This window comes from Pantherophis guttatus, chromosome 3, assembly GCF_059756535.1.
Source record: "Pantherophis guttatus breed Tessera chromosome 3, ASM5975653v1, whole genome shotgun sequence".
Classification (NCBI taxonomy): Eukaryota; Metazoa; Chordata; class Lepidosauria; order Squamata; family Colubridae; genus Pantherophis; species Pantherophis guttatus.
Window position 1 is genome coordinate 69,018,218 of NC_142065.1, and position 14,439 is coordinate 69,032,656.

General features: G+C 37.2%; 1 protein-coding gene across 2 annotated transcripts in view; it reads left to right on the plus strand.

Annotated features, from left to right (window-relative positions):
- The first annotated feature begins 573 nt into the window (after nt 1-573).
- Nucleotides 574-14,439, plus strand: part of PGM1 (phosphoglucomutase 1) — a 31,109-nt gene continuing 17,243 nt past the window's right edge. The window contains exon 1 of one of the 2 annotated variants that reach the window (XM_034415245.3): nt 574-1,311. In XM_034415245.3, coding sequence (XP_034271136.2) covers nt 958-1,311 — 354 coding nt within the window. In that variant the 5' untranslated portion in view covers nt 574-957. Of the gene's footprint in view, nt 1,312-10,105; nt 10,914-14,439 lie in introns of those variants that run through there. The other variant, XM_034415246.3, reaches the window with a different exon arrangement.

The window sequence follows — 14,439 nt, forward strand, 5'->3', positions numbered from 1 at the left end:
TTGATCGGCCTGCATCAGCTGAATGATGGATCCTGGGGATTTCCAGAAAAAGTTTGGGGTCTCCCCTGTGGATATGGTGGGCGGTTTGGTTAGGATATAGTTATCTTTATACATCTTGGGCATCCTTGGAGAATGTCAGAATAAGGCATGAAATTCTAATCCAATGACATTGCAGATAAGGACCACCTAAGTACAGGTAGTCCTTGACTTAACAATAGTTCATTTAGTGGCTGTTCAAATTTACAACAGCACTGAAAAAAGTGACTTATCACCATTTTTCACACTTACGACCACTGAAGCATACCCATGGTCACGTGATTTACATTCGGATGCTTGGCAACTGACTCAAGTTTATGACAATTGCAGTGTCCCAGGGTCATGTGATCACCTTTTGCAACTTTCTAACAAGCAAAGTCAATGGGGAAACCAGATTCACTTACCAAGTGTGTTACTAATTTAATACCTGTAGTGATTCAGTTACAAATGTCTTAAAAGTCGTAAAATGGAGCAAAACTCACTTAACAAATTTCTCATTTAATAAATGTTGGGCTCAATTGTGGTCACTAAGTTGAGGACTAACTTGTACAGTACATATCTCAGTCATGGGCTGAGAATGAAACCAAGACATATCCTGGGACCATACTACAAGATTTCCAAGGCACATCTGTACATTACTTAGGTACAAGTGGAGGAAAACCCTGGAGTCAGTCTTCAATTATCCTTAGCTGAACTCCTCTAGTTTTCCTCTTATTTCTACACTATCCAGCAGTCTCAAGATGTGCAGAAATTTGTAACCCATTTGGCTGGAGGAGGCAGGCTGGCACTAAAGAGAGGAGAAGGATCTGCTTGGGCAGCGCCTGGATATTTTCCTGCAAAGCCAGACTGGGGCTTTATGAGCGTTTTAAACCGGTCGTGGGGAAAGGATCCTCTGCGACTTTAAATTATAAGTGGGAGGAGATGTGGCTGCTTGGGGTAAAGCCAGCCCAGCGGCTGCTACGAAAGGTAGAGCCACCCTTGCAGCCAAGCCAGCTCCTCTCCAAACCGCCCGCCAACCCCAGGGCCACCATGGTGAAGATCGTGACCGTCAAAACCACCGCCTACCTCGACCAAAAGCCGGGCACCAGCGGCCTCCGTAAGCGGGTCAAGGTTTTCCAAGGCAATGCCCACTACGCCGAGAACTTCATCCAGAGCATTATCTCCACCATCGAGCCGGCGGAGAGGCAGGCGGCCACGCTGGTGGTGGGGGGCGACGGGCGGTTTTACATGAAGGAGGCCATCCAGCTGATCCTCCGCATCGCCGCCGCCAACGGGGTAAGTCGGGAAGCCGCCTCGGTCTATCTCGTCTCCCTCTCACGTCAGGGGTGCCCGCGAGTTTGCACGCCGGTTGTGAGAACGTCGCGTTGTTGCGTGCTTGCCTGCACCGCTTCGGACAGGCGACGGGAGTGTGACTCTTTCCGGTTGCCTCTCCACCGCCACCTCCGCCCAATTCCGTACCGGTGAGCTTGGTACGGGGCTGAGAGGGAAATGCCTTCCGGAGAAGTAGCCGGCGGCGGCTGAAGCGATCTTAAAGGAGGCCCCGTTTTGGGGAAGCGGGGTGCCCGTTGGCCGCCGCCGCTTGGAGTCCGCCTCATGCCTTTGAATGGCGTCTGCGAGCTTTGAGACTGACGGGGCGGATGGCAGTGCAAAAGTGCGCCCGTTTGGGGCCAAATTCTAGAGCCTGCTTCGCTTCCTCCCGCAGGCCTCCTTAAACCACGCACCAACGCTCGGACCCGGTTTTTTTGTCCCTCAGCGAATAAAGATTACGTTAAGGGAAGTGCATTTAGTTTGCAAGTTTGCAATGGGCCTTTCCTAGTTGGTGCTGCCTGCGTTTTGCAAATGTGTATTCGGAGCTGCAAATAACCCTTCGTTGAGAGGAAATGACCTCCAGCGGAGAATGGAGGCAAGGCTGAAACGGTTAGGGCGATTTGGGATTGTGGCATTGGCGAGAAAATTATTTTTACACACGGGTTCCTTGCCGGTTTTGAGTGGTGGTGGTGGTGGGGGGCAATGTGATGGCAGTCAGGGCTGGCTAAACTGTAAAAGGCACCGCAATCTCTTGACATTTAAGTTAACCTTTTCAGACATTGCAGATACGGTTTCGGCCCTGAGGTACCAGCAGCTCTTTTAACAGAGCCTGTCTGTCCAAAGGTTATCCTTGTTTTAAAATAAATAGGGTTTTCCTAACATGGGCAAATAGGCTTCATCCCTATTTGCAGGAATGCTTTGGGTCTTCGGATCTTTGCATGCAGGTGCAAAATTCATTGTAATAGTTTTGCAAGCCCTGGAGGGTTCAAAAGCCTGGCCTTTGGATTGTGTCCGTAGTAGTTAAAAGAGCAAATAATCTGATGTTTTAAACAAGTATGGATTAAATTCCGCTGAGTAAACATTTGTGTGAAGAGTTGACCTATATATTTTAAAACATTTTATTTATTTATAACCTGCCTTTATTATTTGTATAAATAATTATTTCCAATCAGGAACTGCATTAAAGAGTATCGGTTTTTAAAAAAACCCTATTCTATTGGTATGATTTTTTTTTCAGATGGGCTATTCAAAAGCATTGCTACTCCCTTAAACTGAACAGACTTTCTCTTCCCAACCTTTGTATTATGTTTATTTTTTATGTTTTATCTTGGTTGTAAACTGCCTAGAGTTCTCTCTTGGTGAGATGAGCAGCATACAAATTTAAAAATTTAATCTGGTGCTTACTATCTCTTCGTTTTCAAATCCTTTCTCACTTAGAAACACACCCTTTTTGGGGGGGGAGGTTTATTATAGTGAATTACAACATGTATGAAAGGTACCAGCTTGAAAACAACAGAACGATGGACATACTTTTACTGTGGCAGGGGATTAAATTGATTGAGTTCTGGTGTAAATCAATCTTGTTTTTTAACAGTTTTGTTTTACTGGGATTATTTTATCCATTTGGTCCCTCACAGCTTCCAAATACCAAATCAGGACTTAATTATCATATTTATATAACATCCATCTGACAGAAACATGCCTATGGAACCATAAAAGACAATAATTTCAAAAATATTATAAAACTAAAACATAAATATTATTTTTACAAACCTAAAATAGAAGGGAGAGCATACATGTTGCATACAATGTAGCCACCTTATTAAATCCTCATTTCCATGAAACCTCAAGCCTATAGACATAACCAAGTTCATCAGACTTCCAGAGTGACATCAAAGAGGGAACCAGTTTTATTGAGGGGGATTAATGTTGGACTCCATGGCAGAAAAGGCCCATATCTTGGGTTTCGCCAAACAGTTCCTTAGCATTTGGGACCTGGAGTATGCTTCTTCTGGTAGACCTGAAGTAATTGGGAAAAGGTAATATCTCAAATAACCCGGCCATATCATTTTCTGTTTGGCTTGGGATAAGTTTGATTGGCTTGATTTGATTGATTGACTGATTTATAAAAGTTATAGCCTGCCCATCTTATATCAAGGTAATTCTGGGCGGCTTACAATCATAAAATATCATCAGCATATTGAAGATGTCTAATCCCATCTAATGGATGACTCCTCCATTGATATCATATATATGAGGGAGTGGGCCAAGTCCTGGGCAGCCCACATTGGGTAACCCAAGGATTCAGCTTCTCTTTTCCATTGATAGAGAACGGAATCACCCACTCAACAAGGAGGGAAGCAACTGCAGAATAGTGCCTCCAATCCCCAATTATGCCTGTCTGTCAGCAGGTCAGTCTGTTGAAAGTAAGATCCCATCTTCTCAGCATGAGCTGTACCCCTTTTGTTCATATACTGCTGGTGCACAATATGATGGTGCTTTAATTGACAAGCATCAGAAGAGCTTGTAGAGCCCCATGATGCCTAGTGAAAGTTCATTTTAAACTAATACAATTTCCCTAGTATAAAAATGAAATACATCTCTACTGTTTTATAATTAATCTTTTCAAGGTTAGAGAAGAAAAATTTCCCTTTCTTTTAAGATAAACTAAGCATTTCCCCCTACAAAAGAGACCTTACAGAATAAGAGCTGTTGAATAAGACTATTTCACTGAAAGTTAGCGAGATTCTTTAGGAGAGATGAATTGTACAATATTATCTTAGTTTTCAGAACATAGCTAAGAGTACAGACACTTCTTGCCTCCAGAGAGCATGCAAATGGGCAATCCTCGCAATTACTGTAGTTAAATAGAAAGGCTGGTTTGTCCTGAGTCTGGAAACATACTCAGAGGATTGTAATAAAAGATGGACATTTCCAGCAGAGTGAGTAGCAGTCCAAGAGTAGCAGTCACTCTGCATGCCAAGAAGGAATTACTGAATACGAATCTAGGTCATGTTCAAGTCCCCAGCTGCTGCTTTTGTTGTAGTTTTTTTGGGGGGGGGGGCGTGTTGGCTAGGAACATAGAAGGACTGACTCCTCAGTATCTATAGGTAGGATTTTCTGTACTTTTATGAAAATGCCTCAGTAAAAAAAAAAGTTTCCTCTTTCCCATATTCCAAATTTCTTTTTTATGGGACAGAGAGACCTGCTTCACATACCATGATTTTTTAAAGCTAAAATCAGATTTCTCTTGTCACATTTAAAATAGCAAATTTATTTGCTCATGATTTCATCTGTAATTGGTCTGCAATTCACCAATTTCTTACCGGAGATCAGCCTTCTATGGTCTCTAGATAAAGCCAACATATCTGACTGTTAATTTAAATTTTGAAAATAGTGAATTGAGGCACACAGCATGCCTTGATTCTGCTAAGACTAGATTTGAGTTTTTTTATCCCTAGTGGATGGACATAATATGTTTCTGCAGCAAAAGGTCTGGATACAAGTAGTTCTCAACTTATGGCCACAATTGTGAGCAGAATATCTATCAATAAACAAAATAGTTGTAAACCTGATTTACAATGTTTTTGCAATGGTCATTAAGCAAATCACTGTGGTTAAGTGGGAATTAAGTGCTTGTTAAGCACATCTGGCTTCCCTCAGATTTTACTGTTGAAAGCTGGCTGTGGAGGTCACAAATGGTGATCACATGACTCCAGGATACTGCAACCATTGTAAATACTTGTTGTTCAAGTTTTGATCACATGACCACAGGAATAACTATCCTAAGATGGTGGTGCAGAATTAGAATGCAGTACTGCAGGCTACTCCTGCTGACTGCCGGCTGACTGCAATTTGGCAGTTCAAACCTCACCAGGCTCAAGGTTGACTCAGCCTTCAGAGGTCGGTCCTTCAACCTTCTGAGGTTGGTAAAATGAGCAGCCATATTGTTGGGAGCAATACGCTGACTCTGTAAACTGCTTAGAGAAAGCTGTAAAGCAGCATATAATTCTTAAGTGTTGTTGCTATAAGTGCAAGGACCAGTCTTAAGTCACATTTTTCAGCACAGTTTTAACTTTGAAAGGTTGCTAAACAAATAGTTGTAATCCAAGGTCTTCTTGGATTCCTTCTACATAAAAAATAAATCTGGCTTCTATCTTTTCATAGCAAAAATCTGCTAATGCTGTGGAATTCTCTGAGAAATTACTTTTCATTTCTGTATTCCCTGGAACTAACCATCCACAAGAGCTTCATACCACTGGGTGTGGCATTTTTTGTATGAAAAAAAGAGAAAAGGCCAAGAATCTTAGCAACCATGTATTTGTATAAATAAATCATACCAGATAGCCCCTAAATCGCCAAGCAACAAATTCGGAGAAATCTTCTGGAACAAAAATTCATCTTGAAAAACTAAGTAATAAAGTAGGTTGGATTTACTCTGATCTGCACATCCCTGCCTAAGTATAAACCCCATGGAAATCAGTGGGAAATTTGAGATTCAATAGGCTCAGTTAGTGCCTTCTTTCTCTGTCTCCACAAGCAAGTTTATGTACATACATTACTTTTGTTGAAAGTGCCAGCAAAGCTAAATAGCCACAAGAAGATAATGTGAGTGCTTTTAAAGGAATGCTTTTAAAGGAGGGATACTTCAATTATGTTGATGTACTGTAATGAGAAAAGGAACGGCCTTGAGGAACAGCAAGAAAAGGCACTACTAAGACAATAGTCATGTAAAAGAAACCTGGGTCTGGAATAGAAATGTAATCTGAGGAAATTTCTCAGGGAAGAGCCTTGTTTGTACAGAGATAAAGAGAGAGAAAAGGAAAGCACATTCAGACTTGCAAAATTCATGTCAGTCCTTCAAGGAAGATCAAACTGGGAAATCAAAATCATGCAGGCTAATATTACTTTTATTATAAAAATGTAATAACGGAATTTTCTCTAAGATATTTTCTTAAGTGTAGTTCTGCCCAGACTCAGGTTTCTTTTATCAGACTATTTGTCTTAGTAGTAGCTCTTGTTCTTGTCCCTCAAGTCCATTCCATCTTCTCACAGCATGCATTAAATAAATTGTTCCTTTATAATGGTTTTCACTGTCCTAGTAGGCAACTAATTTTTCATAAGGAATGCTGGGCAGGACAGAAAGATTACAGGCTAAATAACTAGATCGGCAGGATTTCTACACTGTGGGAAACTCTAAAACCCAATCAACTATCTTCTAACATGCTAGGATTGAACTGGGACTTTGAGATAACAGGCCCTAATTCTTTTGTAAGTACTTCAGGGCTTTCTAACCTCTTAGTGTAGATTTTGACCTATTGAGGCTACCATCTGAAACATCATCTTCTATCATTAGTTGCTTTGATCTTTACAATCCATCAAGAATGTTCTTGCATTTGCTTAGCATCTTTCTTTGAGATGTTCTTGTAATTCATGTTCTAAATACTGATAATATCATTGCTGGAGTACAAAGGTTCAAACTAGTTATAGTAAGAGAGATCATTACATAACCTCCAGGAGAACATACAGCCTGTTTAAAGCTAATGACAACATATAATTTGTGAGTAGAAAATAGTTTTAACCTGTAAATGGAGTTGCTCTGCATTTTGATAGGAGGAACGATTATATTGTCTGCAAAACGAGCTAATTGAAAAATAATTACTAATTAACAATTACTTCTATTTTGATCATTCTGATAACACATTACTTTACACATTGTGCTAAGTCTTGTTTATTTAGTCATACTTTGTGGAGTAAGTCCCCTTTATTAGGCATCACCTTTATATTGAGCCATAAATCATGGTTTTCAAAATGCAATGGCTAGGTAACTTACTAAATGGAATTAGTACAAAACCTATCATGACCAGGGAACCTAGCTAATGGCTTATCATCAGAGATAGATGGTTATTATATATGAGGTACTATGAACTCTTGATAGACACATGCAATTTAGGATGCAAGCTTGAATATTCTTTATTTAGGATGGGACTAGTACAAATCAGGGTGGATAAAAATCAATGATTTTTTTTAAAAAAATCAAAAAAAATCAGATTTTTTAAAATTTAAATCGGATTTTTTTGATTTAAATCGGATTTTTTAAATTTTTATCGAATTTATTTTAATAAAAAACTTTTGGGGTAAAAATCTATCTTGAGATAGTTTTCTATTTAAGATACATAAATAATTTAGTTTATTCAGCATGAAATGGAGCTTAGTTATGTAGCATGAGGCTGTATATTCTGCAACACTGGGACTATCAGTGAGTCAACAGTGGGTCAAAAGAGCAGAGATGACAGTTGCTCTTTAAAAATTATGATTTAAATCGAGTTGATTTAAATCAAGCCTTTTTACTAAATCATGATTTAAATTGTGATTTAAATCAACTCGATTTAAATCAAATCCACCCTGGTACAAATGTATATTACTCATCAGAGTTATATATATATATTTTGCTAAGCCAACTTTGTTATTTATGGCAGTATTACAGATCAGTAGAGTAGAGAGGGCTAAATGCTTTGTACGTAAGTATTTGAAGAAAATATTATATAACACTGTAAATCCAATAATTCATTTCTGTAGTCTGGTTCATGAGTTAGTGAAGACAAACAAGGATACAACTGAGGTTTCTGCTCCAGATTTTTTTTTCTTACTGAATTTTAAACATATTAGAGTTCCTTGGAAACCATTTTTTTAGCTGCCAAGCTTCATTTAGTTGGACAACATCAAGGAAGTATACCAATTATAGATTTATATAAGATATCTTACTGAAGATAAATATGAAGTATATGAATCCATAACAAGAATTTCCAATTCTCATTAACAATGAATTATTTAAGGTCATGGCTCAATGAACTGAATAAGAGAAATGTTTGTTACTGGACTTTTATTTATTTTATTTTATTTACCCCACCTTTCTTATTTTTATACATAACTTAAGGTAGCAAACATACTTAATACTCCTTCCTCCTCTTATTGCTTTTTAAGATGAAATAAGCTGCCAATGGATTTACCTTCCCCCTTTTTATTGTTCTCTAGTATCCCGCTCAATCTCACATACTGCAGGTCATTTTTAAGATAAAAGTTTCTTTCTGACTGTTCTTATAAGGAGCTCAGATTAGCATTTCTTTCATTTCAACTTCATTTCAACAAGAATGTAGTGAGATTGGACAAGAATGTAGTGAAATTGGAAATTGGACAAGGAGATGCTTTCCCAAGGTCATTCAGTGAATAATAGGATAGAATATGAATGCAAATTCTCCAATGACCCATATTGCCTTCAAATTGTTACTGAAAAAACTCATCACTGTAGTGAAAAAATAAGAGTATAAATTCCACTCAATGATCTTAAATGTGTAAATGTCTGCAGTGCAGTCTGCTGTCTGGCTAATGTAACATAAATTAATAGTTACTAGAAACTGTAACTACAGGATATTAGTTAACTTTCAGTAATTAAATTGCTGTAAATTATTCACCAATTTACAGTCCTTATTGGTCAAAACTCTCTGAATTTTGTGATTGCAGTGCATACCACAAGAGGGCAGCTTCTACCTGTGAATTTAACCTACATGTATCCTCGAATTTTCAATGAAATTTTTTAAAAAGAATATTGTTTCTCTTCTGCGTCCTCAATTATTTATTTTCCATGCTATATACTGTATACACCAACTAGCTTCAAGAGAAAGGTTAACCAAGTGCATAATATTCAAAATAATGTACTTTGAATACTCTTAGTAATCAGATTATATGTATCAAGAAGAGAAAAGATGATATAATCCACATATAAAAAGTATAAACCTGTACCAGTAGCAAAAAAAAAAAAAGGAGCTAAATTTTACTTTGCAACATAAGGATTTATTTGCAACATAAAGGTTATTTATCAGGTATATTAAGTTAGGAGTTTTTATACGTTTGTTCTCTTTCTCTTCAAAGGATCAAATAATCTTTTAACAATCCAGTCTGTTACACGCTAGTTGCATGCTTGGACAGCCATGATGGCAGGAAATAACTTCATGGAAGGTTTTGCAAATGATCACATTTGCAACAGAATAGGGTGTGTAATGTTTGTCAAACACAGAGCAGCAGTCAACATTTAGTAGACATGGGGCAGAGTAAAAAATACTCCCCAAAAAACTAACCAGAAGGTAATAATTTAATTTTTAGATCAGTTAAAATCATGTTATTTTTATTATTATGACAATCTATGTATTTAATAATTTCCCCTTCTGTTACATTAAAATTAATGTATTAAAAATTTAAAATTAATACAGCATCATTATTTAAAGCAGATTTGGGAGCCAAGTTTTAATCTCTGGAGAGATACAAGCTGTCTAGGAAAATAAATACCAAGAACTTAGATTTATCTTAATTCCTCATGAAAAATGCTCAGCTAATTTTCAAGTATTTCCAAAGAATAAAAGAAATGTGTGCACTCAAGTTAAGAAATTTTATAAAAAGTGTTTTTACTTAACATGAACTTAAAACAAACTGGTTGAAATCTAAATATCAAGCTGTGCTTTTATGTGAGAGAAGGAAGAAATTAAGAAAAAATGTTGACGTTGCTAGATACCGTAATTCTTTTGATTGCCTCAATATTATGGGGAGTGGTATTATATATCCTTTTGGCCCTATAGAACTCTCTGGTTATTAGAATAACAGGTGGATAAAGAAACTGTAAGTAACTGAGAAGTCCTGACTTCCATTTTAAGAGTGACCTTTAAAGTCTCCACACTTGACTTACACTCTCCACTCAAGACCTGTCTTTATGATATTCATGTCTCAATGAAGACTATGTGAAAATGGGAGCCAAACTGAAACCAGGCTGTCATTTATAAACCTTCCCTACCTAAATCAATTTAGCTTTACCTTAGTTGGACTTCACAGCTGGAGACAATTCATCAGTACTTCTGACTGAAGAGCAGAGCTCTAAGACTCTTTTATACTCTTCTCTGATCAAAAGAAGAATACCAGGCAGAATTTACAGCTGTCAAATCCTGTTTGTGATGCTGTAGGAGACCCAAAATTGTGACACCACAGCAAACAAAACGGCTTTCAACTTTTCCAGGACATCCATTTTCCTGAGAGATCTCTGGGTGAAATTGTATGTATTTTCTCTGACAGTGATCTTTCAGAGCAAGTGCAAGAAAGCTCTTCAGTTACAGAAACCACATTTGGCTGAAGGTTCAAGGAGCTATTTTAGGATATAGAACGACTTCACTGAACCTCTATTTCATGTTATCGGTATCCAAGCTGATCTTAAATCTTCATTGTTAATATAATTCCTTATTTTTAATGCATTTATATCAAAAAGGATCATGGAAGACAACCCACTACCAATATTGACTTTGCCAACAGCACCTTACAATGATCAGAAACCAGGAACTAGTGGCTTACGGAAGAAGACATTCATTTTTCAGACCAAGCTAAACTACCTGCACAATTTTATTCAGAGTATATTTTTTTCCATAGACCTAAGAAATCGACAAGGATCTACCGTGGTGGTTGGAGGAGATGGGAGATATTTTAATAAGATTGCAATAAATCTGATAGCTCAGATGGCTGCTGCCAATGGGGTTGGTATATCATAAATATTATATCACTAATGCTTAATATAGGATTGGCTCATTTAGGGGCATGTCTATTATTTTTTGCAAATGTGCCAATATATATTTTTACTAGAATGATTATGTGGAGCTGAAGGACAGAATTGCTTAAGTTAGTATTGAAAACAATGATCTTTATTCCATGGTTTGCTTTGAAAAGTAGATGGAAATTATTGCAGATAAAAATATTTTGGTTCTTTGTTTTTTTGTTATCTACTGTGAATGACTGATTATTATGTGAATTTAATAATAGGTTCAGTGTTTGTGCTTAAATTAGGAAGTATATGACTGTTCGTGCATTTTTCCCTGCTATAGTTAAAATAGCCGAAATTCTTACTGTGGATCTGAGCCACACATATGACACAACAAAGCATGTGTTAAGTTTCTCAATGTACTGTACATAAATAGTTTTGTCAGAAAAATATTAGTGTGCTTGAAAACCATAATTTTGAGTACATTATCCCGTAAGCTTCAGGTGTGACAAAATTCCATTAGAGTTCTGCCTAAATGTAAGGTAAAAGTACTTTTATCTTTAGTGTCCCTGAGAAGTTTTTTAAAATAATATTAGAAATTGCACTTGAGCCTCGTGAATGCCAATTTTCCGCCAAGTGAATATTATTAATTTGGAAGGGAAATCATTCATACTTTTGAAACGAAATTATTTTATGTGAAGGTTTGCTTGGTTCTGCTTAAATTAGTTCAACAGCAAATTTGGATGGAAGCCATCTATAGTTTGAATGGCTCATAAAAGACAATGGCCAAGTCCAAACATATAAAACAATTTAACCATAATTAAGTCATTTAAAGCTTTTAAAGTTCTTATAGTATGAAGTTATACCAGAAGTTTTCTGTAATTCATTTTCAACATGCCAAACTACTGTAATGTTATATCTAAAAGGTTTCAAGTGGGGAAATTTAAAAAATCCAAAGGTTACACTATCCTTCATAATCTGGTGCCCTTTATATAGATTGCCATACTCTCTATCATGTAGAATGTTGTCCTCTTTGTGCTTCACTAAAGCTTAATTCTGATATATTTTGGGCATTTTAAAAAAGATGCATCTTTTTATCTTGGCTTTTCCTATGTAATATTAGTTTTTTTAAAATGCAGATACTTTTTTATTCTACAGTATGATTAGTGTAAACGTTTAGGATTGTCTTCAGCATGAAGTGGCACTTCAGATAACAAGAACAAATTCCATCCATATCAGTCACAGATTTCCCCAGAGAAAGGGTTTTTACTTTGTGTCAACTCATTTCTTAACGTTCCTGAATGAAAAAGAGGGTCTCATATTTTATAGTACTTTAAATCAGAATGCCCCAAAACTCAGCATAAGGTATAGAGCCCTCCTTTTCTCTGCCAAAACACAGAAAAGAGAAGAAGGATTTGGTGATGATAGACATTAAAGCAGCAACCACTGGATAGCTTTTAAGTCAGATCAGACATGTGGACCCCAAGTATATTATCAGTTTAGGAATATTAGAGCGCTGTTTCATTAGACAAATTGTCTATCTAATTCAGAATCCCATTTTTCAAAGTAGATTATTGAAACTTTACAAAGCATATATTGTTTAGGACTTGAAGACAGTAGCCATTTTTGGATGATGCTCTTGATAGCAGATATTCATTGTTATATTGCAGTAATTGATTACTTGGCATTATTACGAGTATTCATCAATAGCCATATTGTCCATAAATCTAGTAAAAGTGGATTTAGATATTTTTCAGTTAGTTTCTGATATTATGGCCCTTCAAGACATATTTAAAGGTTTCAAAAACAATTAAATAGCAGAAAAAATATATTTCATGTCTGAATTTTCAGCATCATAGAAGAGTGATTGTTAACAGCTGGAGTGAGTTTGGGTAGATAAGAGTGCTTTATAAGTGAGTTCTTCCATCCTTACAATATGGAAACCCAGATTGTGAATATCCTCCTTCCTGTTAGATATGACTAACAAGAAGCAGATTTCTAATGGCGGTATAATTGGTTCTTCTGATCACAAGGCTGCTAATTCAAAGGGAGAGGTAAATTACTATAACTTTCTGTGGCCATATAGGCTACCAATCCAATGCAAAAATCATGGAAAGAATAACAATGAGGCTGAATGCTAAATAATGAATGGACACACCTATATTTCAGATATTTTAAAATGACAGCCTAAAGCTGTTCAACAGGGAAGACTTTTAGTCTTGCACCTCTTTCAGTAAATGACCAGTTGAGTGTGGAAGTTCTGCTTTAGGAGCATCCGCATAGAGCCAACTGCTCTGCATCATTTCATTCTTCCTACTACATAAAGCTCATGTGGAGTTGGGAGTCTAGGAATACTGTAAATAAATATAAAATGGTTTAGGATGATATTTGAAGATGGAGAGTTGAAGCTACAGTGTCTTATTTATATCTGGAGCCCAAGGGACCATACATAGCGATCCCTCCTAGTTTTCCCCACCACTTGCCCCACTGTCTAAAATAGGTTTAGAGAGAATGACTGGCTCAAATGCATTCAGTGATCGTCCATGATTGAGGGTGGATTAGAAATTGTGTCTCCCTATTCCTGCATTTGCTCCCCGCATGCCTTAGGAACAAATTCTACATTGGGTTGTATTTTGTTCCCTGTTTTTTTTCTTGAAAATAACCATGCTCTTTACACAGATGTTGCTTAGTTCAGTCCTGCTGTTAATTTGTATCTTTTCTGACCAATAGACTGACTTACTGGCTGAGTTTATATAAGGTACTAAACTATGGTGACCTCAATCATTTGTTGAGTTGGTTTGATGCAGCAGTCCCTCCCAGAGGTAATAAACTAGAATGGCTGTATTGGTATATGATTTTAATGTGTCAACCTGGGCAATGTAAGCCAGCTTGCTAGGTTCTTGCCCGAAGGAGCAGTCAGCATCAAAGTGCTTCTCCTCTGAAGTAGCTGAATAAAACCAATTCCCAAGTTTGTCTCAGCAAATCCTGATCATGCAGAGATTACTACAGGACCTTTCCCCTACAGGATCTTTCCCCTATTTCAGATATCTACATTACTATATTGTGCTCGGGATAAGTGGTGGATGGGCTCAGTCATAATCATCCTATGTAAACAGGTAGTCCTTGACTTGCAACAGTTCATTTAGTGAGCATTCAAAGTTATCTGACTTTTGACCATTTTTCACACTTACAACCATTTCAGCATCCTCATGGTCACGTGATCAAAATTCAGAAGCTTGGCAACTGACTCAGATTTATGACGGTTGCATGGGGTCATGTAATCCTCTTTTGCAACCTTCTGACAAGCAAACTCCATTGGGAAGCTAGATTCACTTAACAACCGGGTTACAAACTTAACACTTGCAGTGATTCACTTAATAACTGTGGCAGGAAAAGTCATAAAATGTAGTAAAACTCATTTAACAGATATCTCGCTTAGCAATAGAAATATTGGGCTCAATTGTGGTCGTAAGTCACGGACTACCTGTAGTTGATTTCCGTTTGAATGAATTCCATATTCATTT